The 23,421-nt window shown below is 28.7% G+C and overlaps 7 protein-coding genes across 7 annotated transcripts; 5 read left to right on the top strand and 2 right to left on the bottom strand.

Moving 5' to 3' along the window:
- Positions 1 to 1,379: 1,379 nt before the first annotated feature.
- On the top strand, positions 1,380 to 3,363 carry OCT59_006815 (uncharacterized protein; the record flags this gene model as incomplete). Its single annotated transcript, XM_066147603.1, has 5 exons — positions 1,380 to 1,932; positions 2,011 to 2,054; positions 2,116 to 2,869; positions 2,948 to 3,187; positions 3,269 to 3,363. 5 exons carry the CDS (start codon positions 1,380 to 1,382, stop codon positions 3,361 to 3,363), a joined length of 1,686 nt encoding a protein of 561 aa, XP_065998314.1.
- Positions 3,364 to 3,723: 360 nt separating this feature from the next.
- On the bottom strand, positions 3,724 to 4,820 carry OCT59_006814 (uncharacterized protein). The gene has a single exon (XM_025321770.2). It carries the CDS (start codon positions 4,568 to 4,570, stop codon positions 3,887 to 3,889), a length of 684 nt encoding a protein of 227 aa, XP_025167967.1. The 5' UTR covers positions 4,571 to 4,820; the 3' UTR covers positions 3,724 to 3,886.
- Positions 4,821 to 5,464: 644 nt separating this feature from the next.
- Positions 5,465 to 6,380, top strand: OCT59_006813 (uncharacterized protein; the record flags this gene model as incomplete). The annotated part of the gene is made up of 5 exons (XM_025328139.1): positions 5,465 to 5,681; positions 5,757 to 5,942; positions 6,004 to 6,072; positions 6,164 to 6,172; positions 6,253 to 6,380. The coding sequence occupies 5 exons, from the start codon at positions 5,465 to 5,467 to the stop codon at positions 6,378 to 6,380; spliced, it is 609 nt and encodes a 202-aa protein (XP_025167966.1).
- A 525-nt stretch (positions 6,381 to 6,905) lies between these two features.
- On the top strand, positions 6,906 to 8,346 carry OCT59_006812 (uncharacterized protein; the record flags this gene model as incomplete). The annotated part of the gene is made up of 4 exons (XM_025333950.2): positions 6,906 to 7,527; positions 7,597 to 7,692; positions 7,776 to 7,898; positions 7,979 to 8,346. The coding sequence occupies 4 exons, from the start codon at positions 6,906 to 6,908 to the stop codon at positions 8,344 to 8,346; spliced, it is 1,209 nt and encodes a 402-aa protein (XP_025167965.1).
- Positions 8,347 to 9,307: 961 nt separating this feature from the next.
- OCT59_006811 (uncharacterized protein) lies at positions 9,308 to 10,467 on the top strand (the record flags this gene model as incomplete). The annotated part of the gene is made up of 5 exons (XM_066147302.1): positions 9,308 to 9,457; positions 9,678 to 9,698; positions 9,848 to 9,884; positions 10,132 to 10,220; positions 10,288 to 10,467. The coding sequence occupies 5 exons, from the start codon at positions 9,308 to 9,310 to the stop codon at positions 10,465 to 10,467; spliced, it is 477 nt and encodes a 158-aa protein (XP_065998313.1).
- A 591-nt stretch (positions 10,468 to 11,058) lies between these two features.
- Positions 11,059 to 14,284, top strand: OCT59_006810 (uncharacterized protein; the record flags this gene model as incomplete). The annotated part of the gene is made up of 7 exons (XM_066147230.1): positions 11,059 to 12,655; positions 12,732 to 12,798; positions 12,888 to 12,965; positions 13,571 to 13,634; positions 13,833 to 13,920; positions 13,991 to 14,074; positions 14,195 to 14,284. Exons 1-7 carry the CDS (start codon positions 12,404 to 12,406, stop codon positions 14,282 to 14,284), a joined length of 723 nt encoding a protein of 240 aa, XP_065998312.1. The 5' UTR covers positions 11,059 to 12,403.
- An 84-nt stretch (positions 14,285 to 14,368) lies between these two features.
- OCT59_006809 (uncharacterized protein) lies at positions 14,369 to 21,508 on the bottom strand (the record flags this gene model as incomplete). Its single annotated transcript, XM_066147176.1, has 10 exons — positions 14,369 to 18,364; positions 18,470 to 18,607; positions 18,914 to 19,015; positions 19,122 to 19,277; positions 19,543 to 19,754; positions 19,830 to 19,935; positions 20,348 to 20,563; positions 20,664 to 20,729; positions 20,826 to 20,918; positions 21,298 to 21,508. The coding sequence occupies 10 exons, from the start codon at positions 21,506 to 21,508 to the stop codon at positions 14,688 to 14,690; spliced, it is 4,977 nt and encodes a 1,658-aa protein (XP_065998311.1). The 3' UTR covers positions 14,369 to 14,687.
- Between the last annotated feature and the right edge of the window lie 1,913 nt (positions 21,509 to 23,421).

The following is a 23,421-nucleotide window of genomic DNA, read 5'->3' as shown; positions in this document are numbered from 1 at the left end:
GTTATACTATAAATGATTTTGAAGAGTGGAGCAGCTTGTTAAATAAGATTGAAAACAAGTAAGATTGAAATTTAATATGAAATTTTAATCATGATCAGCTTGAGATTGAAATTAATTTTAATTATGTTTTTTGTGAAATCAGATTAACCTCTCAATTTTGTAAAGACACCTATTATTCATTATCTTTAATATTCCTATATTTTTTTTAAACTTTTAGTTTTTGTATAATAATACTATATCAAATCTTCTCTTAATAAGTTAAAGTAAGTACTTGCAAAATTGAATTCTTAATCTCTTTATTTTTTTTAATTTCTTTATTATTGATTTAAATGGATTCTTTTTAATAAGTATTAATTTTTTCTCAATATTTTTTATCAGATTATACTGTAATATATTATAAGTATATTAGCTTTATTTGCATATTTAAAAAATAAAATAAGGAATTAAAAAAGTAATGTGCATTTTATATGTTATACAATTCCTATTATATTAACAAGAATTTTTCCGATATTGCACTATGTATTTTAGATGATTAATTATTTTTTACATTATAATCGAAGATACCATAAAAGTTCTGAATATAAGCAACCTTTTTTTATTATAGGGGTACTTATATTTAAGTAAATTTATATATTTGATATATTGTAGTATTAGCCAAAATTATTATTGGTCAAGGGTGTTTACTTTCAGATAATATAAAAATCTGATATAATATACTTATATTATAGAATATTGTAGAATAGAAATTAAGAAATCAAAATAAAAAAAATGAAAAATTGTAGAATTATTAAATTTTAATAAAATGTTAAAATATATAAATATCAGTAAAATTTGATGAGAATTCTGCAGCTTATTGCTTAACAATTAATTCTGTTCTTTCAAAGAAATAAAATAAAATGTTTAATTATTAATAAAAGGTTATCATTGTGATTTTATCATAAAAAATAATAAAAATATAATAGTGTACAAATATTTGTTCTTTTTTAAATTATTCTATATATAGTAATTTGCTTTATAGTTGTGCAATAATTTTCCTTATTAAAAAGGTAAATTTTGGGGTTACATTTGTAAAATCTTGAAAATGCGTTGTGGAAGTCGTGGAACCTAAGTAATCGAATCTGGAAATTATCCCCGCGATTTTCAGAACTAGAAATGGACGTGAAAAAAAAAATCTTGTTGCGAAAATTTAGACTACTTTTAAATGCGTTCCAAGAGGACAAGGAATCGTTTTGGATTTGGACAAAGCACTTGAGAAGGAAGCAGAAAATGCCGACTGGAATAACATAAAAATTGACTCTCCCTATTTGAAAGAATCTCAGTCGTGTTTTGGCGTTACTACATGGAATTCTTTCAATACATCTGAAATTCTTCAAGATATTATGAAAAGACTTGAAACATATTTTTATGACACGTTGGAGGAACATAAAATTATGTATTATGATGCAAAAAAACGTCCAGGATTAGACTTTATCTTCGACGATTGCTTTCTTATCCCCGAATATCAGTTAAGAGATATAATTACTAGACCGGGTCGTTCACCGCACCCCGCTTTTCGTTTTGTTGCTTCCGCTGAAATCCAAGGTTTCCCGAGGGGTGGATATGAAATTGTTACTAATGCACGTGGAATTTATTTAATTGTCGTGATCATCTCTTCTGAAAGCCCATCAATTATTCAATTCCAAGTAGGATTAGAATGTGCACAACGACTTAAAGAAAAATTCCTTGTTGAAAACAGTAGTAACAATAATGTTGTGTGCGTTCTTGGGGCAATTATTTCAAATGAGAGCATTATTACTTTTGTTAGTGAAAAAGATGAAATAATTGCTCGTGCCGCAAATGAATCATATCTTGGCAACAAACAAGCAATCGATGAAATTTATTCTGTGGTATCTCGGCCGGTGTATGATCATCAAGATCGATTGCATTTAGAAGGTAAAATTTTAATTTGGTTCAAATGATTATGATTTCCGATATTTATACTTAACTTGTTTCGTACCATTTACAAAATAGACTACCGAGATTACGGAGGTTACGATTGTTATGATTCCGTTGAAGTAAGTATAAATTTCCCAAGTGTGCGGTTATTACTTTTAACTTATAATATGCAAAAAATAGACACCTATGATGAAAGCTATTCGCTGTAACGAACGCTCGCACGACTTTAGCATGTGCAGCATAGAACACATCGATATCCGCAAAAGCAAATTGTTCTTTAATGCCATTTGTGAAGACCAAACCTCTTTCCCTATGATCCACGACAATTCTTCCGATTTCGGCCACCTTTCATCTAATTTCATAAAGATTTCGGATGGGTTTGCATGGAACACTGCAGACGTTCCCGAAATTCTCGAAAATGTCATTAAATTGCTATTGGTCCGATACCGTTATAAGGCTGATTACGCTAAACATGATCACGAATTGCGTAGATGTTTGCCGCTGCTTGTTGATTTGACGGATGAGAATCAGGATGTTGAGTTGCAATCAAAATTTTTGTCCGACATAAAAAAATGGTTTCCTGGTTTCGAATTATTGAATCAAATCAATTGGAAGCACGAAAAGGAAGAAGCGGCTAATCAAAGCAAGAACTTAGTGATGACGAACGGATACGGAGTCTTCGCATTAATTGTCATCAAGTTCATAAAGAAAAATTTTAAACGATCTTCCAAAAAGGCTAACCTTCTGGTAAAAGCTCGTCAAATCAAACAACAATACGTGGACACTTATAAAGATCTCGCTTCATTTATTGTAATTATTGGAGCCATTTTTACTAACGAAGAGGGTGGAACCCTTGAATTCATAAATAATACGGATAGACAGATCGCATCAGCAGTGAATCGTTGGCGGCCTGTTGAACGAGCGCCATATATTGGTAATACTGTATATCTCATTTTTGAATGCGCTCATAATCTTGATAATTTGAAAAATCTAATGAATTCTCTTAAATCAGACGAACACTCGAGACGGTACTTCCACCCACTTTTTGGAATGAAGGACTCTTCAGTTGAATATATTCCACTTTACGGGAAGGCTCGAGGGTATTATTTTGTTAAAGGACCAAACTCTCAAGACATTAAATTTGAATACCCACAAAATTCTAATTGGCTAATATATGCATCACGCGCATGGGATGAACCCTCATATGAAACACTTATGGCACACGTACCTCCGGCGTTTCTCCCACAAAAAAGTAATTTCTGTTTTCCATTCAGTATGTTGTTCTCTGTATAATAGGCTGTCTACTAAAATGATTCAATTTATCAAAAATAAGATTCCCCTCCTCCTGAAGCGAATATTTGGAATGAAATCAATTTTAAGGCCACTTTCATATTTATATTAGGGCTAATTCTTTGGCAATTAACTTAATCAATCACATGAAAATTATCAGATAATAATCTGATCTATTGTATATAGTATTTCGTACCAATTAATTATTTTAAGATTGTTAAGACTTCATCTAGTAACGTTTTGCGGTAGCTTCTTCGATTTCTTCCTTCAAATGTTATGATTTTTCATGATCGAAAAGATAAATTCTGCCACTCAGTTAGTGATTACTGGATCAAATTACACGTAATTCTTGTATGCCATTAAATCCCATTAAATATCAACCGCACACTATTCACTCAAATATGACAATTTATAATGTCAATCGATACTCATGGGATTTGGTAGATCTTTCTGTAATACACAAACTAACAAAAAAAAAAATGGCGCAGCCTTTAATTCTTGATATGAAAGAATTTCTATTTATTATTTATTAAAAATTTACAAAAAAAAATAAAAATTGTTTTTTTTTTTACTAAATACAAAAATTATAATTACAATTAAAGATATAAAAGAATCAAAAAGATTTGTGAAAAGGTTAATAACGAAAATTTTGTTTTTTTTTTTAATTTTCAAAATTTATAACCGATATTTCACCAATTCCACTATCTCTATTTGATTTTTTCCAAATCCAAATATTACTAACAGATTTATTTTTCCCTTTACTAAACATTCCAAATTTATCTTTTTGTAATTGAAATCTAATTAATAATTCATCAACTTTTTCAAAAGAAATGATATCATTATTGATATCATCAAGAATATCCAAATTATCATAAATATCTAAAGAATAATCACTATAAAAAGAAACAGGAGATAAAGGTCTTCTAGGTATAATAAAATTTGATTGAAAATTTTCTCCTAAAACATTTTGAGATTTTTTCCAATAATAATCATCATTTCTTAAATAATCGATCAAAGTATTTAATCCACCATCATAAATTTCATTAACAAATTTCAATTCAATATAATTTTTTCCATTTAATTCAACTTTGTTTATTTTACCGTAATTAGAACGAATTTCTAATACGTTTAATAATGAAGACCAAATATTATATTCTCGGGCTGTCCAATTTTCTGTACTGGTAGGAAATGGAATATCATCCAAAAGTATTGAATTTGGAATTAGATCATGATTTTTTGTATAAAGAAGCACACTAAGAAATCTTGTGAAAAGAGCTGAACGTTTCTTTCGTTGTCTTGTCCAGTTAAAAGATTTATTTTTATATGAAGAAACTTTTCCTCCCATTTTTGATACGAGAAAAAAGGTGTGTATAAAAGGTATAAAAGTATGTATGATCGTTAATACCGGTATTAACGAAAATTAAATTATTTTATTTTACTTTTTATTTTGATTTTTTTTTTATTATTATTATTATTTTATTTTTTTTTTTTGTTTCTTTTTTTTTAAAAAAAAAGAAAAAAAAACAAAATATTTACAAAGAAAAATTATCTTTTTTTATTTTTTTATTCTTTATCATAAAATTTACAAATTATGCAATTAACAAACAACGAAAAACGTTGTCTATATATATAAAAAATTTCAACAAAAATTTCAAATAAAAATTTCAACAATACATTCTTTCCTTGTTCGTAACCCCTTATTACACAATTAATGATGCAATCACTTTTAATAATATTTTTAGTAAATGAAAGAAAGATAAAAATAATAGATTACACAACATCTTTCAATATATGATATATATTGTTAATAGAAGTTTTTTTTGTCATTCAAGTTACTCGACAGTGATCAAATTTGTGAAATTGTTTATATTAATTTTTTAATTGTTTCATTTTTTTTTTTTTAAAGTTGAAAGAAATTAATATTAACTAACAAAGAACAATATTAAGAATAGTTCTGCGCTTCATTAATATTGTATTCCATTTATAGAATAATTATTGTCTCACACACATATAATACATATAATATATAATATCAATTTCGTTGGGGGAAGTTTATCGACCAAATTTTTTCGGTTCTTTTTTATTGTGACTTTTGTGGCCAATCCCAATATATCGGATTAGCTAGTATTGTTTATCCGAATTTTTATTTATCAAATTAAACAATATTTTGTTCAACTTTGTTTAATGAACTATAATAGTACGGAAATTTTTTAGAAACAATTTTCCTCCTAAAAAAAAAATGTCCAAAGATAAATTAACAATCGGTGCCATTTTGTTCCCAGAATATGATTTGTTAGATGTAAATGGTCCATTACGCATGTTTGGAGCATTAGAAAATGTAAACATTCTCATGATTTCTCAACATGGAGATAAGATAAAATCCGGTTCTAAAATTGGAAATTATACCGAATATAATTTTGGAAATTGTCCTGAATTTGATATATTATTTGTCCCAGGTACAAGATTGTGTTTTTTTATATATTATCTTATTTATCATTTGTTAATTAATTTATCCAATTAAATTTTACTAGGCGGTATGGGAACTAGAAAGGAAGTGAATAATCCTGTTCTCTTGGAATTTATTAAAAACCAAATACCCAAAGTAAAATACGTTTTAATCGTATGCACTGGTGCTGGATTAGTTGCTAAAACTGGTTTATTAGATGGAAAAAAAGCTACCACAAATAAACTTGCTTGGCAATGGGTGACTTCTCAAGGTATGAATAAAATTAATTTTTTATTGTGAAGTGTTTAAATTCATTTTAATATATTTTATAGGACCAAATGTTTTATGGAAAAAGAAGGCTAGATGGGTTGTAGATGGAAAAATTTATACTTCCGCTGGAGGTACAGTTATTATGTTAGATTCTTTGATATAAACTAAAATTTCTCTATTTAATATTTTTTAATTTAAATTTTTTTTTTCTTTAAAATAAAGTATCTGCCGGTATGCGTTATTTCTTCAAATTTTATTATTTAAAAAATAAATAAATAATAACAATGATTGTCATTTTTTTTTTTATAAAGGAATGGATATGGCACTTGGTTTTATTTCTGATGTATATGGAAGGAAGGTTGCTAATGACGTAGCATTAAAAACCGAATACGACTGGCATACCGATCCTAATTGGGATCCATTCGGTGAAAAAATTTAGGATATTATCTATTTTTATTTTTATTTTTATCTTTTTTTTTTCAATAAAAATAAATATATCTCTTGAATAAACACATCAAAATATTGTGTAAATGCTGAATTTTTTAGGTGAATGCTCCGATGGAAAGGGCAATATCTATTAATAAAATTTGTACCATTCCCGGTCGATCTATTGTGGGCTGTTGACGCAGTATTTACAGTTTTTTTTATGTCACGGACACTCGGTCAAACGAGTAACTTGATAATGCATTATACCCTATTATGTAAATATCGGAATATTTAGTAAAAAACAACCAAAATGACAAAGCTTTTATGGTCCTGATGCTTTATTTGTACATCCTTTCGATAAAACAACGGCTATATTCTCTTAAGTGATTAAAATTCCGTTTGTTGTGTTTGTTATCTAACCTTATTAAAAAAAAAATATTATATTACGCAAACTCGCCGTACAATTAATCACGATGATAATCAAATTGTTATTTTGTATATATGTATGTGAGAATTTTCCTTTAAGATTCAAAGAATTATGTTCGTAACTAAACCTTTAAGACGTTTACCAACTGCACTTAAAAACAATCGTGTCGTTCGCTTTACGACGTTTAGTGATCCTGGAAAAACATTTTTTAGCCGAAAGAGAGAGCTTATTGAGTTCAAGAAAGTATTTAACTATGAAGTTCCACGAATTAACGTCATCTTAGGACCTCCAAACACCGGGAAAACGACTTTAGTCCGCGAAGTAGTGAGCAGAGATAATTTCAAGCCTCTGTTTATTGACTGCCGTGGTGGACATTTTAACACACCAACGTGCTTGTACAATTCACTTATCTGTCAATTTGACTCATTTTTTAACTATGAGTTATCAGAAAGGAATGGTTATTCTGAAAAGACTGCTAAAGATATTATTGAATTACTTAATACTATTGGTGATTTTTTTCTAAGTTGGTCCTCTTGGAAAGGACAAAATGAACAACTGCCAATTTTAATTATTGACGAAGTAAACAAATTCAGCCAACTTGGTAGTTCAAAGGAAGGAGAAATTATTCTTGTGTCATTTCTTGATTGGCTAGTAAAAATTACAAAACAAGATAAAAAATTTCCTATAGTGCTTATCACTTCTGATTCATTATTTTTAGACTGGATTACACAAAGTAAATTTATTTGATAATCGTATTTGGTAGTGAAATTTTTCTACATATTCACATTTGTTTTACTGGCAGTGTTGGATATTTCACACGTAACCCCATATGTTGTTGGTGATTTAAGCAGAGATGAAGCTGAAGAATTCTTTGAAAAGCACGTTCTTCCCCGACATGGTACATTTCTTATTAAACTTTTTAAATTATAAAAAAAAAAAATATTATAGTACTTATATGATAATATTTGTTACCTGGAACAGATTCTAAGGTTCGTAAAGAACTTGAAGGTAAATTTAATCACATTTCCGAATTCACCGGTACACGCATGTTTATTATTAATCAGTTTGTTGATGAATACGAAATTCACAAAGGAGATTTCGAAAGTATGTATTAAACTTTCTTTTTAGAATTGGTATTCCTATTGACTCTAATGACTTGATTGCTAATAAAAATTATTTAACAGAATTTTCCGTATACCAGCAAGAATATGATCGGTTAATATGTGGTCTTTACCCTGAAGATCTTAATTTAGCTAATTTAGCAAGAAATACTCATGCCCCACTTTGGAATAAATCCGATTTCATTGAAACCATTAAAGCCATTGTGGAGAGTCATAAAAAAATTATTCTTGAACATGATTTAGTCAAATTAATTGGTAAAAGTAAAGTTGATTCACTTCTTAAATATAAATTTTTATATAAGAGACCGACCAATAATTTTGTCAATGATATTATTAACCCACCAAACAAACCAATTTTGACACCGATGAATCAGCCATCGATGTATGCAATGAAGAATTTACTAAAACGCAAATACTCAGAAATATTCTAATGTATTCTAATGTATTCTCTCATATAAAATAATAATAAAACTTGCTATATAATTGATTTACACGTAAAAATATCAAAAATTTTTTAAAGAAAATTGTTTGCCGATCACATAGTAACGAATACAAGATGTCATTATAAAAAAGCGAGGAACTTATAATATCAACAAGTGAAGGACATCCTTATACCTACTGCAAAGATGAAATGCATCTTTTATCTGTCTTGTGCAAGTAAAATAAAAAAATAAAACGAAACCAATCAAACTTGCCATTATCATGCAAAATCATCAAATGACTGTGATTAATTGATTTTATTGTGTTCAAAAAACACTCTTCTTGTAATATATATCTTTGCTGATAATTCTTTGTAAACAAAAAGTTTGCAGCATCGTAGTATCGTACATACACCTGGTGATGAAAAATCGAAATACCTTTATTATAACACATTAAGCAACAAATATGATGAAACAATACGGTGCTCTAATGCTCTTTGATAGTATCAAATAATTTGATAATTAATGAAGTATAATTTTTGCCCAATTCAGAGTTTTTATTCAACCGAGTTTGACAGTGATTACTTTGAAAGAATGAAACAAAAAAATGTACATATTCTAGAACGCCAGCTTCTCATCATTTAATGGCTCTAATACAGGTATTTTAAATTAGATCATGAACAAATAATTTTTCTAATGGCTAAATTAAGCATTTAGCAAGACTTTTTTCTGAGGCGATCGAGAACAACTATTTCAGCTTTATAACTGAACACGTGCACCGGTGCACAAAAGATCATATAATTTGCGAGTGATGTCGTACTAAACACGTGTACGATGAAAAGCAATATATATACATATTCTCTAGATAAAACGTATCATTAAAATAGGTGTCATTATATTCTTATTTCTCAAAAAAAAATGCAACAATAAACGATTTAATGTCTTTTCATTTCATCCAAATTGTTAATTAAACATGTTAACATATTCTTCTGATGAACCTACATATTACAGTATGTTGTATAACGAGGAAACTTCCTCACTTTCTGCAAGTTCGGTTAATGAAGATACGTTGATGGAGCTTATTAATTCTGCCGATGATGATGTCATTACTGTATTAACGAGGGTGAGACGATGTAGATATTGATGAAAATAGGTATTTATCATTGTTTAGATTACCCTTGTGGTTGACGAGAAACGTTACATATGATTTGAAATGTGAAATAATGTGTGATGGAAATTTTGGGAATTGACAATGGCGTTGTTATTGTTGTTGAACTGATCACGAAGTTGCACACACCGAATTTTCTTATCAACTTAGAACCGCCTTTGTCCTTTAAACCAAGTTGATAATATTGCAAGATCATGTATGTCTTAATTTCTCTCTATTCTATTTAGCGTTTTTTTTTATTATTTTATTTTTATTTTGGGAGGCCGGGTAATTATATTATAATAAAATTTCTATAATTAATATTTATGTTCACATTTTAAATTTGATCAATTTGATCAATTTTAGAAACGCATCACGATCGTAGGAGGAGAAACTTACTTACGTATCGTAGAAGATATTTTTTATTTTTTATTATTAAGAGTGAGTAGCTAGGCTCAGTTGTACAAGTGGGGATACCAGACTCCTAAACCCACGTGATCCAGTAGTAGTATCGTATTTCATCAGGATATAAATTATTTTTAATCTAAATTTGCAATTGTTTGTAGGGTAATCCTTGACCCACGATTGTTTGCGAAGTAGCCGGCTCGCGAGTATAAACCGGCAAGTTAATAATTTCTGGCTACTTCCAGATAAAGTTGAAGACGTGATAGTTATCAAACTGTGGCATTGGATCAATCGCAAACGAAATATAAATGGACAACCCTTGCGCCGCTTAACCGTAAGTATTATGAAACTACATCATTTTTCCATTTACCTAACTGACTAGTTTCCTTATATTTTAATAGTGTTACAAATATTGTCGACGTAGAAGTCATCAGTATATTTACTTTTCTGCTTGTGTCATAAAAGTACTCATCACTATGTATAATAGAAATTCACACAGTTGGGATAGTGGTCAAGTATTAATTGCATGGGACGAATGGAGGAGAATATTGTTTAAGATGTTAGTAGTTTTGATTATGTAAATAATCAAGGAGTCGATAATCAAGAAGTTAGTAGTCAAGGGGAGGATGAAGAAGGATGTGAGTTTGGGACGCTTCTTGCACGCCAGAGACCATATAACGGCTGCTTCGGCAAAGAGGGATGCGTACATTGAATATAGAGCCTGCTTGCATATTCAGTCGTCCTCCCATATAGTCACATCCTTCAGGACAAAAAAAATGGTGTGATTATAAAAATTATACATGATGTGATTAAAGGGAAGGTTTTTTTAATAAGTTTATTAGTAACTTGGGATTAATGTAAATGTGCTTATAAGGAAGTCGTGATTATGCGGTGTGACTATATGGGCCTCCGTATCCATTACAAGCCAACGTAGTAATAGATTTGTATGATATACAGCAGGCTATATTCCGTCAAATGTAATAAGATGGTATTTATCATGTTAACAGTTAGTATAAAGTGCCGGAAACTATTGCGTTGATAAAAATTACATTTAAATCTAAAACTACTTTATGTAATTTAAAAAATTGTACTGCATATTTGAAGTAATAAAAATTCAAGTGATTTTGCAAACAAATGACAAAATGATAAAATCACAAATATACCAAAAGTTATAAATGAGGCTCAATATGAGAGAACTTTATTAATTTTCAGAGAAATGAAAAATGACAAGATGAAAAAATGATAGAGGATTGAAATTTGCAAGCGAAATATACGATTTATCTCCAAGGAGAGTTACATAAAAATAAATAATACAAATAATCCGTAACCAAGAAATATATGATAATTTTCTATCTTTTTTACCGCTCATTTCCTATATTTTTTCTCTAATTCTTCTCAAAATTCTTAAATCTTACTAAACCCTTTTCCTTTTGAAACCCCTTCCGCATACCAAACACTCGTTGAACAAGAGGTTCTAAATCATGAGATCTGTCTTTTGAGACAATAATATTAATATTTCAAAAAGCTTAGAAACGGAAAGACCTGAAACGGTTGGAAAATCAAGGTTACGTTCGATTTCTTTTTCATTGAAATATACTTTTGAAAGTAAAATTTCGCTGTTGATCCATATGAAGATGTGTTTCAACACCTTTATCACTGCCCATAATTAACAGATCATTGAGAAAAAGCCAATCAAGTTTTGTATCTCATTATCATAGTATATAGTTTTTTCACAGATTGAAGGAAATAATTCAAGCATTTTTTCTGCATCTTTGATCAATCATGGAGAAACTAATAATCAAAGATTATTAGAATTTAATTCCAATAACGATTTCTTTTTGTCCCTTTCTTCAATTTTTGGTTTTTTGTATTTAATAAATTAACATTTAAAATAAAATCTTAAATCTAATTCAAATCGAGTACTCGTTAAAGCGTAGCAGATTATCTTTTGTTTCTACCACTAAAGAAATACTAAATAAATTCATTCCATTATGTAATTTGATGAAGCATAGTCAAGAAAAAATGTCCAGCTGATGGCGATATCATAATTTCTGCAGGTCTGATTCATTAAGCGGAATTTGTGCAAATGGTTCCATATTATCCACCGAAGTTGTTAACAGTGGCAAATCCTGAGATGTAGTAGTAGTCTCATTAGCAAGTTTGCTCAAAACGAGACTCAATTGGGGCGCCGTACTCGGAAATATTGTAATGGCCGATCGCTTTTCATTAGAATCCTAGATTAAAAATTATTTTATGGCGGTGACTTGATTTCACTTATTGTTCTTGGTTCAAACACTTAAAAAAATGAATACTGTATGATGAATTCTTCATTTGTGTTGAATTCACTGATATTAATTATTATAGTATTAAATAAATTTCAAAGGAGTGTTCAAAATTAGAGTGTTAGATACCATAGACATATAAATTGGCATCGAGGAAAGTATTTTTCCTGATGTATTGACAGGAAATAAAGTATTTTTCCTGAAGTATTGGCACAGAAAGCCCTCTCTTTTAAAAATGATTCATATATCAAATGAATTATTATTGTTTGGACAGGTTTTGAGCACAAAACTATTAAGAAATGAGAGACTACAGCCACGAAATGCCTCCATACGAAATCGAGAACTGACGCTAGAAGTGGTTAAAAATCTGCATTTTTTCGGTATGGAAGGCCTTCGTGGAGGCAATGTCTCAGTCTACCAATATCTCAAATTTGGTATTTATTATTTTTATCTTTATTTTATAATCGTATTAAATAATTTTTTTCGTGTAACTCACGTGCCAAATTATGTTTATTTAACAATCTGTACTTTTCCAACGAAATTTTCAAACCAAAATAAATTAGCCGGGATTAAGTGACAAAATAAGTGAAGACGCGCAAGCGAAAAACATGAGACGAAATTCTGGACAAGGTTTTACGCAATCCTTTTCCCTTCATGCATAATTCACAATATTAATTTAGAATGCCAAATTTGTCAATTAATGATTTTTTGTCGCGAAGAACGAATAACAGGAAATGTAGTAACTGGAAGGTTGAACAATGAACAAGATATGGTTGACATTGGAGACACTTATCAGGGTAAGAAGTTATGCTTCTTCTCTGAGGGCGTCATGCTAGTCACAATCTAGTTCTGTGATGGAGGCTTTATGCTATTCCTGTAACAGGAAATGAGGAGTCATGCTTTTTTTCTGGGGGCACGCTAGTTATAGTCTAGATCAATGTGATGCCAGTGATGGAGGTTTTATGCTATCTTGTAACAAGGGTTGAGGCGTCATGCTTCTTCTCCGAGGGCGTTATGCTAGTTACAGTCTAGATCTATGTGATGGAGGCTTTATCTCCTGTAACAAGGAGTGAGCCGCATACTTCTTTTCTAAGGGAGTCGTTATATTAGTTACAGTCTAGATCTATCAATTGATTCTTGGACTATACGTCTTCCAACCTTCCAGTTTATCGTGCTTAACTTTGATCGAATTTTCTTTGTTATACTCGTGATGAAATAAATGGGCGAGTTCAGCTGCGACAGGTGAACAATCAGATAAATTAATTCACTATTCATTGAATCCTCTGGGACTTGAAAATTATTCTCGTACAATTTTGGCTGCGAAGCCTGAATCCAATTCCCTCCGGAAGTCATTGGTGGCGGGCGGCTAGGCATTAGTATCGAGACATTTGTTTTTGTGAAGCGAATCTACATGAGCAAGAATCAATAATTTCCTTGGTTACTCATTGGGTTCATAATTTTGACGTGTATGCCGCGTACGGTGTGACGTGCGACATATCGGAGAATTTCCAAGAAAATATATTTGATGATACGCTTTAGGCCTTTTCTCAAGAAAATAATAATGTGGACTAACAATCAACTTCGAATTTTAATTAGTGAGATAATGAAAATAACGAACGCTACCACAGTCTTTTTGGGAACAGAAAACAATTTTTTTGGAAAAGGGCATCTATAAAAAACAATCTTTACTTGGGATACCTTATTCAGGAAAACATTGCAAAGAAAATTTTCAAAGAACAGTGTGACTACGAGGTAAATGTCCATTCATTGAAACTTGATTATTAATCCTTCTTGGCGCGAATTAAATCATCATTTTTATTAGCTAATGCATTTATATCTATACGTTATGGGTTACCCAAAAGCAGAAAGACTAGAAATTGCATCATGTATTATGAATTTAGTGCAGGTTTTTGGAAAAATCAGGTGGACATTACACATCAAAAAGAATATATTAGATCAATTTTCTCGCAATTCCAACCATTTGTCAAGAAAAATATTGATTTCCTTGAAAATTTATATAAACAAGGATATTTTGATACCACTTAACAGAGATTTGAATACGGGAAGAGATTGTCAAAGTCCTCCACCACCAAATGTAACTCAGGCTTTCTTCTAATACAATTCAACAATAATAGATCATGAAAGATAAACCACTTATAGTTTACAGTCTCAGATATTTGATATTAATGCTATACAAGTCAGATGAAAGTTTCTTGGTTATTTATAAAATAATAAGCAGTTCTAGAATATGATAATAAAATTTTAATATTACTACTAAAATAAGACGTTTTTTTGCGTGTTAAAAATATAAGCGATATATATAAAAAAGTTTATTTTCATATTAGAAATATAAATAATATAAATATAAATACAAAATAAATTTCTTTCCCACTTTACAGTTTAAATATACTACAGCATATATAGCAAATAAATATATAAAATAATTTTCTAAAAAAAAAAATTATGATCCCTCCAAGGTTTAAAAAATCATTTTATACAATCTCTTGTAAAATCAAATCTTATAAAATGACACTATCATCTCGTAAACCTTTAAGTCGAGCCAATTCTTCTTCTAATTTCCTAATTTTAGCATTTTCCCAAACATTATTACTAACTTTATCCCACCAACTTATATTTAATAATTCGGTCATACCTTCTTGCATCATATTTCTGACAACATGACCTTCTTTTTGAACTTTACCTAAAGATTTTTCCAATTCATTAACTCTACTGACAGCTTGATTAAGTCCCCTTGTTTTACTTTCTAATTCAATTCTTAATCCCATTACTTCTTTTTCTAATTTTAAAATATTATCTCTAGATTCTTTCCATAATTTTTCGGAATCTTCAGCTCTTCTACTAGATTCTAGTACAGATCTATTAACTTGTTCAAATATTTGTTGATGATGACTTAAACTTGATTGTAAATTTCTTAATTGTAATTTATCGTTTATTTTTTCTTTTCTATAATGTTCTAATTCATTATTAATTTTTTCTATCTGTTTATTTGATTCTTTTAATTGTGATTCCGCCGTAGTAGCTCTTAACCTTAAAGCAGCCAATTTTGCAATAACTCTTTCACTGGCTTTTTCATTAGCTTCAGCCCTTGATAATTCAACTGAAGATTGAGATAATTCGGATAATTGATTTTCTAATAATTTATTCTCTGATACAACTTTAATTAATTCATTTTCTAAATCTTTTGTTTTATTTGTTTCAACATTTGAAAATTTCGATTCAGATAATTTCACCAAAGTTTCCAATTTTGTTTTAAAATATGTCGCTTCTTGTATAGCTGCAGCTCTAGCTCTTTCTGAAGTATTAATTTTTTCTGATACAATTTGAGCTTGATTTGCTATAGATGTTTTGGCTTTTAATAATTTTTGTCTCATTTGTATTATAGCTTCAATAACTCTATTTTGATCTGTATTAACATCATCTATATTATCATCATCTACTTCATTAATTAACATTTGTTCAATTTCTCCTATTGAATTATCAATATCATCATTATTATTAACATTATCAAATAATTCGGGTGTATATCCTGATTTACGTGCCGAATCCAGTTCAGCTTTATACCATGATTCTCTTTGTTTTAATTCTTCTATATTTGATTTATGTTGTTCAAGTTCTTGTATTAAATTCTCATCGTCTATATTAGCATATGATTGAGGTGGTGATGTCGAAATTATATCCACATCATCATCATCATTCTCATATATTGAACTTGCACTCTCATTTTCATCTATTTCAGGTTGAATTTCTTCCTCATTATTATCATCATTATTATCATTGTTTAATTTAAAATCTGATACAGAAGAATTAGATGATTGTGATCGTGAATGTTGTAATACTGGTGTATCTTCATTACTTCTTTTATAAATAACTATTTCACTAGGTGAAGAAGGAGCAGATAAATCATCGGAAGAATCAGATAATTTCGTTCGATTTAATTTTTTTCTTAATTGTAATAAATTATTTCGATCTATATCCTCAGAATCTATACTCATACATAAAGGAGAACCATTATTTGGTTTATTACCATTCATAGGTCTTGCACCACGTGGACGAATTTCTTTACCATTTCTACGATTTGATAATGAACTATTACTACTTTGATTTGAATCTGATGAAGCTATAGAATCTAATGAATCTCTTTTCGTATTTCTATCAATTGAAGTAGTTGAAACAGCTGGTAAAGTAGGAGAACAACTATTTCTAGTATTATTTAATATATTTCGAATATTTTTAATTTTTTCTTCATGATTATCATCTGTTTTATTCAATTCTTTCTTTCGTGAAGTTAATAAAGTTTTAGGACTTGTTATTATTGGAATTGTTGGAATTATTTCAGATATCATACTTGTATTATTAATTAAAGTCATATTTTGATTATCAATAGAAGTTGGAGATTCTGTAAATGGTGAAGTTGTACTTTGATCATCTGTAGATTCCGTAATAGGCGATATTGCTTTTTGATCATCAATAGAATCTGTCGTAGGTGAAATTGTCTGGTTATTGGTAAGAGATTTCAATATTGGTGGAGAAGATTTCAATATTGGCGAAGAGGATTTTTGATCATTAACCAAATTCTTTTTTGATTCTGTTATTGGAGAAACTGTTTCTTGATCATCAACCAAAGTCTTTTTCGATGACAAATCCGTTGTATCTGTTGATTCTGTTATTGGAGAGATTGATTCTTGATCATCAACCAAAGTCTTTCTCGATGACAAATCTGTTGTATCTGTCACTTCCGTTATTGGTGAGATTGATTCTTGATCATCAACTAAAGTCTTTCTCGATGACAAATCCGTTGTATCTGTTACTTCCGTTATTGGAGAGATTAATTCTTGATCATCAACATAAGTCCTTTTTGAAGCTAATTCTGTTATTTCTGTTATTAACGAATTTATTTGATCGGATAATTCTGTTGTTTCTGTTACCGAAGAAGTTATTTCTTGATCATCAACCAAAGTCTTTTTCGATGACAATTCTGTTGTTTCTGTCGTTTCTGTTGTTTCTGTTAACTCTGTTATTGGTGAGATTGCTCTATGAATATTATTAGATGTCTTTTTAGAGGATAATTCTGTTACTTCTTTTATTGGCGAGTTTGTTCTTTGATTATTTACCAAAGCCCTTTTTGATGATTTTTCTGTTATTAAAGGTGGTTTCTGATCATCAATAGAAGTTCTCCGTAAAGAAAGTTCCCTCGTTGGTGAAGTTGACATTTGATTATTTACCAAAGTTCCTTTCGAGGAAAATTCACTTAATCTTTGATTTTCGTTAGGAGTTCTTCTTGATGGAAAATCTGTCATTCGTGAATAATTATCTGCTGAAGCTCTTCTTATAGGAAACACACGTGGGGAATAATTTGTTGGTAATTCTTGTGCTGTTGGCTTTTTATAATTATCAATAGAAATTCTTCTCCGTGACAACATTCTTGGAGCTGAAGTAACTGGTAATTCTTGTGAAGCAGTACGACGATGCATTCGTTGATTTGATAGTTGATTATTAGTATTTTTGTAAATTTCATTTGAAGTTGTAGTCGTGGTTGAATCTTCCGGAATTACTCCTTGAATTTCAAAATGTTCTCTTTTAAATGATGTGTCTTGTCCAGACTTCATCCAAACATTCATATCTTGTGAATAAATACTTGAAATACGATTATTATTATTGTTATTATTTTTATTATTACTATTATTATGATTATTGAGAGAATGATTACGTGATAGAGGTTTTTCATTAGGACCTATTGTTTGTAATGTTTGTAATTCATATGAACTATATTCAGAGTTAGTAGGTGAATAATTTTGTGATTGAAAAATATTAGCACCTTCATGGAGCTTTCCTTTCAAAACTGTAGGAGGAGGAGGTCCTTGTGACATTATTATTCCACTAGTTATAACTTTTGGTTGTGAAATTGTTGGAGGTGATATCATTGATACTGGACCTCGATCTACTTCTTTACCTTTAGATGATTTTTGAGAACCAGTTGGTGGAGGTTGTGATGGAGGAGGAGGAGATTGTAATTGTTGTTGTGGTTGTGGTGGTGGTGGTGGTAATGGAAGTGATGGAGGTTTGGGTTGTGGCGGTATAATTGATGAAGATGACATGACTTTTTCTAATTCTGAAGAATTTTCTTCCGGAATTTGGTCAAGTACTGTTCTTGTTGGACGAGTTTCTTTTGTTTTTGCTTAGAAGAAAAAAAAAAAATTGAAGATTTTGTTTGTATTAGTTGAATAAGATAAAAAATGTTTATAATGTATTAGTTGCTTAAGCTATTATGATTATAACTTACAAGCATCAGAAGATTGAGATGACATCGGTCGTGGCGGAGGGGATAAACCTTGTTGTATTGGATTTATTGAATTCTCTTCTGAAGTTTGTTGAACTGTTGGTTTTGTTGATTGAGTTCCAGTTGGAATTTTTATTTTCGCTGTGAATCATGAATTGGATGAAATTGGGTAAATAGGGTGAATTGGGTGAATTATGTACGTGAATTACGAGAAAAGATAATAGAAAAAAAAATAAAGAAAAAAAAATAAAGAAAAAAGAAAGAAAGAAAAATAAAAATAAAAATAAAATAAAATAAAAATAAAATATAAAAAAAAGAAAAGAAAAGAAAAGAAAAAGGAATTCAATAAAGAAAATATTTTTTTAAAAAAAATAAAGGAAATGAATGAATTAAATTAGTAAAGAACATGTTTCTTGGAATCGCGCTTTTAAGTTAATTACAACTTACAAGCATCGAAAGGTAAAACTATAGAATTTTCTGGTTTTGTAGGATTCTTTTCCGAAGGATTTGGTTGTGCTAATTTAGTACCAGTCGGAAACTTTATTTTTGCTATTGAATCAAAAAGAATATAATATATATACATATATATATATATACAAATATATAAAAAAATAATAATCTATTTTACAAACTAATTTTAGAATTATAAACTTACAAGTATCTAAAATATGTATTGTTCCATCTTCATCTGGTCTTGTATGAAAAGAATCACCACCAAAAATATAAACTTTATCTTGAGATAAAGTCATTGTAAGTCCAAATCGAGGACTTGGAGATGGACCAAGATTCGGGAATTTATACCATCTTAAATCTAGAGCGAGAGTTGAAGTGAGAGTGGAAGTAGAAGTTGGAGTTGGAGTAGGAGTGGGAGTGGGAGTGGGAGTGGGAGAGTAGAAGTAGAAGTGGAAGTAGAAGTGCGAGTGGAAGTAGTAGTAGTAGTGGAAGTAGAAGCGTAGAAGCGAAAGTAGAAGCGGAGGGAGAGAAGGAAAAAAAAAATTAAATCAGAAAAAGAATAATAATTATAATAATAATAAAACAGGATAAACGATAAATTTAAAAAATATATTTTTTTTTACTTGATATTCGGAAAGCACATAAATCTCCCAATTCATATCCTTCTTTTACTCTTCCACCAAAAATATACATAACATCATTTACAATTGTAGCACCATGATATTCTCTTGGAGTTGGTATATACCCTATACAAGATAATTCTGTCCAAACATTTTCTTGTATATCATAACACCATGTATCATTATAATACGTATCTCCATCACTACCACCAAATCTAAAAAAAAAAAATTTATTATTTTTATTATTAAAATATATACTGTATAATATAAAATGGGTATTTTATACTTACATATATATTTTATTTTCATATACACAGGAAACATGACCGCTTCTTGGAGGTGGAGGTGAATTATTTGGAATAATAAAACTCCATGAAGGTAAAACATTATTATGTCCTAAAAAAAAAAGAGATGTACAAATTTTAATCATTTGTTTTACATACTTGTAGAAGGGATGCACGAGTTAGATATTTGATTTTGGATATTTGTAGACGGATGCATAATTAAGGTATTTGATTTTGGATATTTGTAGACGGATGCATAATTAAGGTATTTGATTTTGGATATTTGTAGACGGATGCATAATTAAGGTACTTGATTTTGCATATTTGTAAGCGCGGATGGCTATTTATAGGCGGATGCTATTTGATTTTGCATATTTGTAGGCGATGGCTATTTGTAGGCGGATGCTATTGTAGACGGAAAGACCCATATTCTCCAATCCTATACCTTATTATACCTTAACCTTAACATCGTCTTATACCTCATCTTATATCTAACATATTATAATATAAATTTTTTTATTTACCTTTGCCTAAAGATAATTTAAATTTATTCTTCTTCTTTTGAAGTTTAAAATTCTTTATATCAAAAGAAATCAAATCATTTAAATGATTCATATAATCTTGACCACCAAAAATATATACAGTTGTTCCGATAAGTGTAGATGTATGACCATATCTTCCATCAGGAAGACTACCAGACATTGATGGTTTACTCCAAACAAATTTCATATCTTTAGCATCTATATAAATTTAAATGAACAATATATAAAATTAATTTTAATCAATTTAATTTAAATTTAATTAACTAATAAAGAATAAAGGATGCATCATTTTTTTTACCAGTATCAAGGATATAAATGTCATTATCTAATTTTTCATTAGAATTATCAAGTTTACCACCGAAAACTAAATTTCATTGAGGGGAAAAAAAGATAAATTAATTTATTATGTTGAAATCCACAAAAAAAAAAAATTGACATAATATATCCATAAATTTTTTACCAAAAAGATTTGCTCCAACGTTTACTTGAGTATGAAGACATCTAGGTTTCGGTATTGCACCCGATGAGAAAACAGGTAGAACGTTAAGTGTATCTAATAAATTGATTACAAAAGTATTAATAAATATTAAATATATATAATCAAAAGTATATATGACCAAAATAAATAAAAAAAGAATCAACTAAACCAAGTAAATTTAATAAATCAAACTAAAATTAAATTGATCTAGTCAAAATACCATGAATTATTTAATCTTTTGATAACTTTTAATAACTTTTTAATAAATTTTGATATATTTTAATATATTTTGATAAATTTTGACAACTTTTGATAGTTTTGATGAATTTCGTAAATTTTAATAATTTTTCAATAACTCTCAATAACATTTTTAACAACCCATTTAACAAACCATTTAAAAACCCATTCCCATTTAAAAAACCCAATAATAACTAAAAAACTCTCAATCACTTACTAATTTCAATAGTGAAAACATCATTAGTTGTTTTATCATGAGAAATACCACCAAATAAATATAATTTATCATTAATAGTATATTGACTCGAAGATAAATTATAACGGGGAAAAGGGTTAAAGGAACTTAATTTTTTTTGAGACCATGGATAAGTCTTATTATTTTGTTTAGATTTTGTTGATGATGATGATGGTGATGGTGATGAACTCATTATCTTCAAAAAAAAATTTTGATCCAATTAAAATAAAAAAAGAAAGTATAAAAAGTTTTTTTTTTAAAATATGATGAATAAATTTCCTTTTTTTTATTATTATTATTATTATTATTATTTCCCAATTAATTTGTCCTTTAAAAAAAATGAATAATACTAAATTACCAGCGAGCCAGCGTGGTGGTTTTTTCGAGAAAAAATTTTTAATGGTAAAAAGTTTATTAGAATTTTCTGCATCATTATTTATATAGGTTATTGGTATAATAATAATATGCATTGATACACAAAGTATGACTTAATACGTATAATTATAGAGCATGATGATTTGGAAGATCTACAAAAAAAGCTACCAATGAATGAATATTTTAAGCTAACAACATTACCAATTTTATATTTTACAGTCGTTTAGTACTACTTATTGAAACACTTGTTACCCTTCAAATTTTCTAAAAAAAAAATTAGAGAACAATTATTTTATTTTTAAGAGAAAATTTTTGGAGTTGGAGTGTTACAGAAATCAAAAATTTACCCACGTCATGACGCAAGAAAATTCTTTTTTCGCGGGGAAAAAAAAATCCTGTTTAAAGATAAAAAAAGTAAAAAAATATTAAAATAAGGGATAGACTTTTGTATAACAGGTTTATCAGGTTTATCACGGAGTTACGCGAAAATCAGGATTGGGACTATTAGGTCGAGTTTTCTAATGTTAAAAAAATAACAATGTTAAAATATTATGGATTAGTGACGGGCCATTTATAATATTAATAAGGGCTAATTCTACTGATGTCATTCGATCCATTACTAATTTGTTAAAAATTTCAAATTGCGCCTTCAAAATCATAAGATTGTGACTAAATTTGTAAAAAAATATTTATATATAATTTTGAAACGGATTAAAAATGTTTAAAGGATTCACTAAAATTCACTAAATTCATATAATATGTTTCAGAGATGGTTTTGAATTATTTCACATTACGGATTGTAAAAAAAATATTTGAGGTTTTGAGGTATACTTGTATTTATATTACGGCATCAATATAATTTAGATGATCTTCAATCAAAGATTACAAAGATTAACAGGGATTACAATATTTACAATATTAACAAAGATTACAGGATTAACGGGTAACTGGAAAGATGCCAATCAAAACATTTCAGAATTTCTTGGTAAAAAAAAATAAATACCAATAATTTCATTTGATTTTTAATGAAACACAAGAAATTGAATAATATCATTCATATGATCAGATGACTTATTAAATATTTATTAAATATTTGGCTATTTTTTATTCAAATTTGGATTTTGTGTTCATCTTGTGATTCAATTCACCCAATAAAGTTTTAAAGATGAGATTTATTACACGAACTTCCCGATTGGAATGTAACCGAACCGTGCACAATATTAACAACAATGTTAAGAAAAAGAGAAATAAAGAAAAAGGTAAATGGATACTGTACAAGTAAGTATATTTCTTTTTATATATATTATATAAATATATATATATTTTTTTTAAAAAAAAGGTTTTTCTTTCTTTTACTTAGATTGTTGGTAGATATTAGATACCCAGATACCTAGATACTATATCTGATATATTAGATATACCATAATATTTTAATCGTTTTTAAAATTCATTCTAATAATAATAATTTATTTGAATTAGTTACTTCGGAAAAAAAAATTTTTTTATGTAGGTACAAAATTTACTCGTGAACTTTGTAATTGTAAAAATTTGTAACAATAACCTAATCACAATAATCCCAATTTTGAAATCTTACGATATTTACGTTATATGATTCATGCATATCAATTATAAAATACAAAAATACAATATAATAATATATAATAATATATTATATTATATCCCCAAGTTATCGTATGATTTTTTTTTTTGTCGTTTTATTTTGACAACTTT

This window comes from Rhizophagus irregularis, chromosome 15, assembly GCF_026210795.1.
Source record: "Rhizophagus irregularis chromosome 15, complete sequence".
Lineage (NCBI taxonomy): Eukaryota > Fungi > Glomeromycota > Glomeromycetes > Glomerales > Glomeraceae > Rhizophagus > Rhizophagus irregularis.
This window is presented reverse-complemented; position numbering and strand designations above follow the sequence as displayed.

Bases quoted from the DNA above. Each gene is read 5' to 3' on its own strand.
- OCT59_006814 (XM_025321770.2), bottom strand. From the start codon at position 4,570: ATGGGAGGAAAAGTTTCTTCATATAAAAATAAATCTTTTAACTGGACA.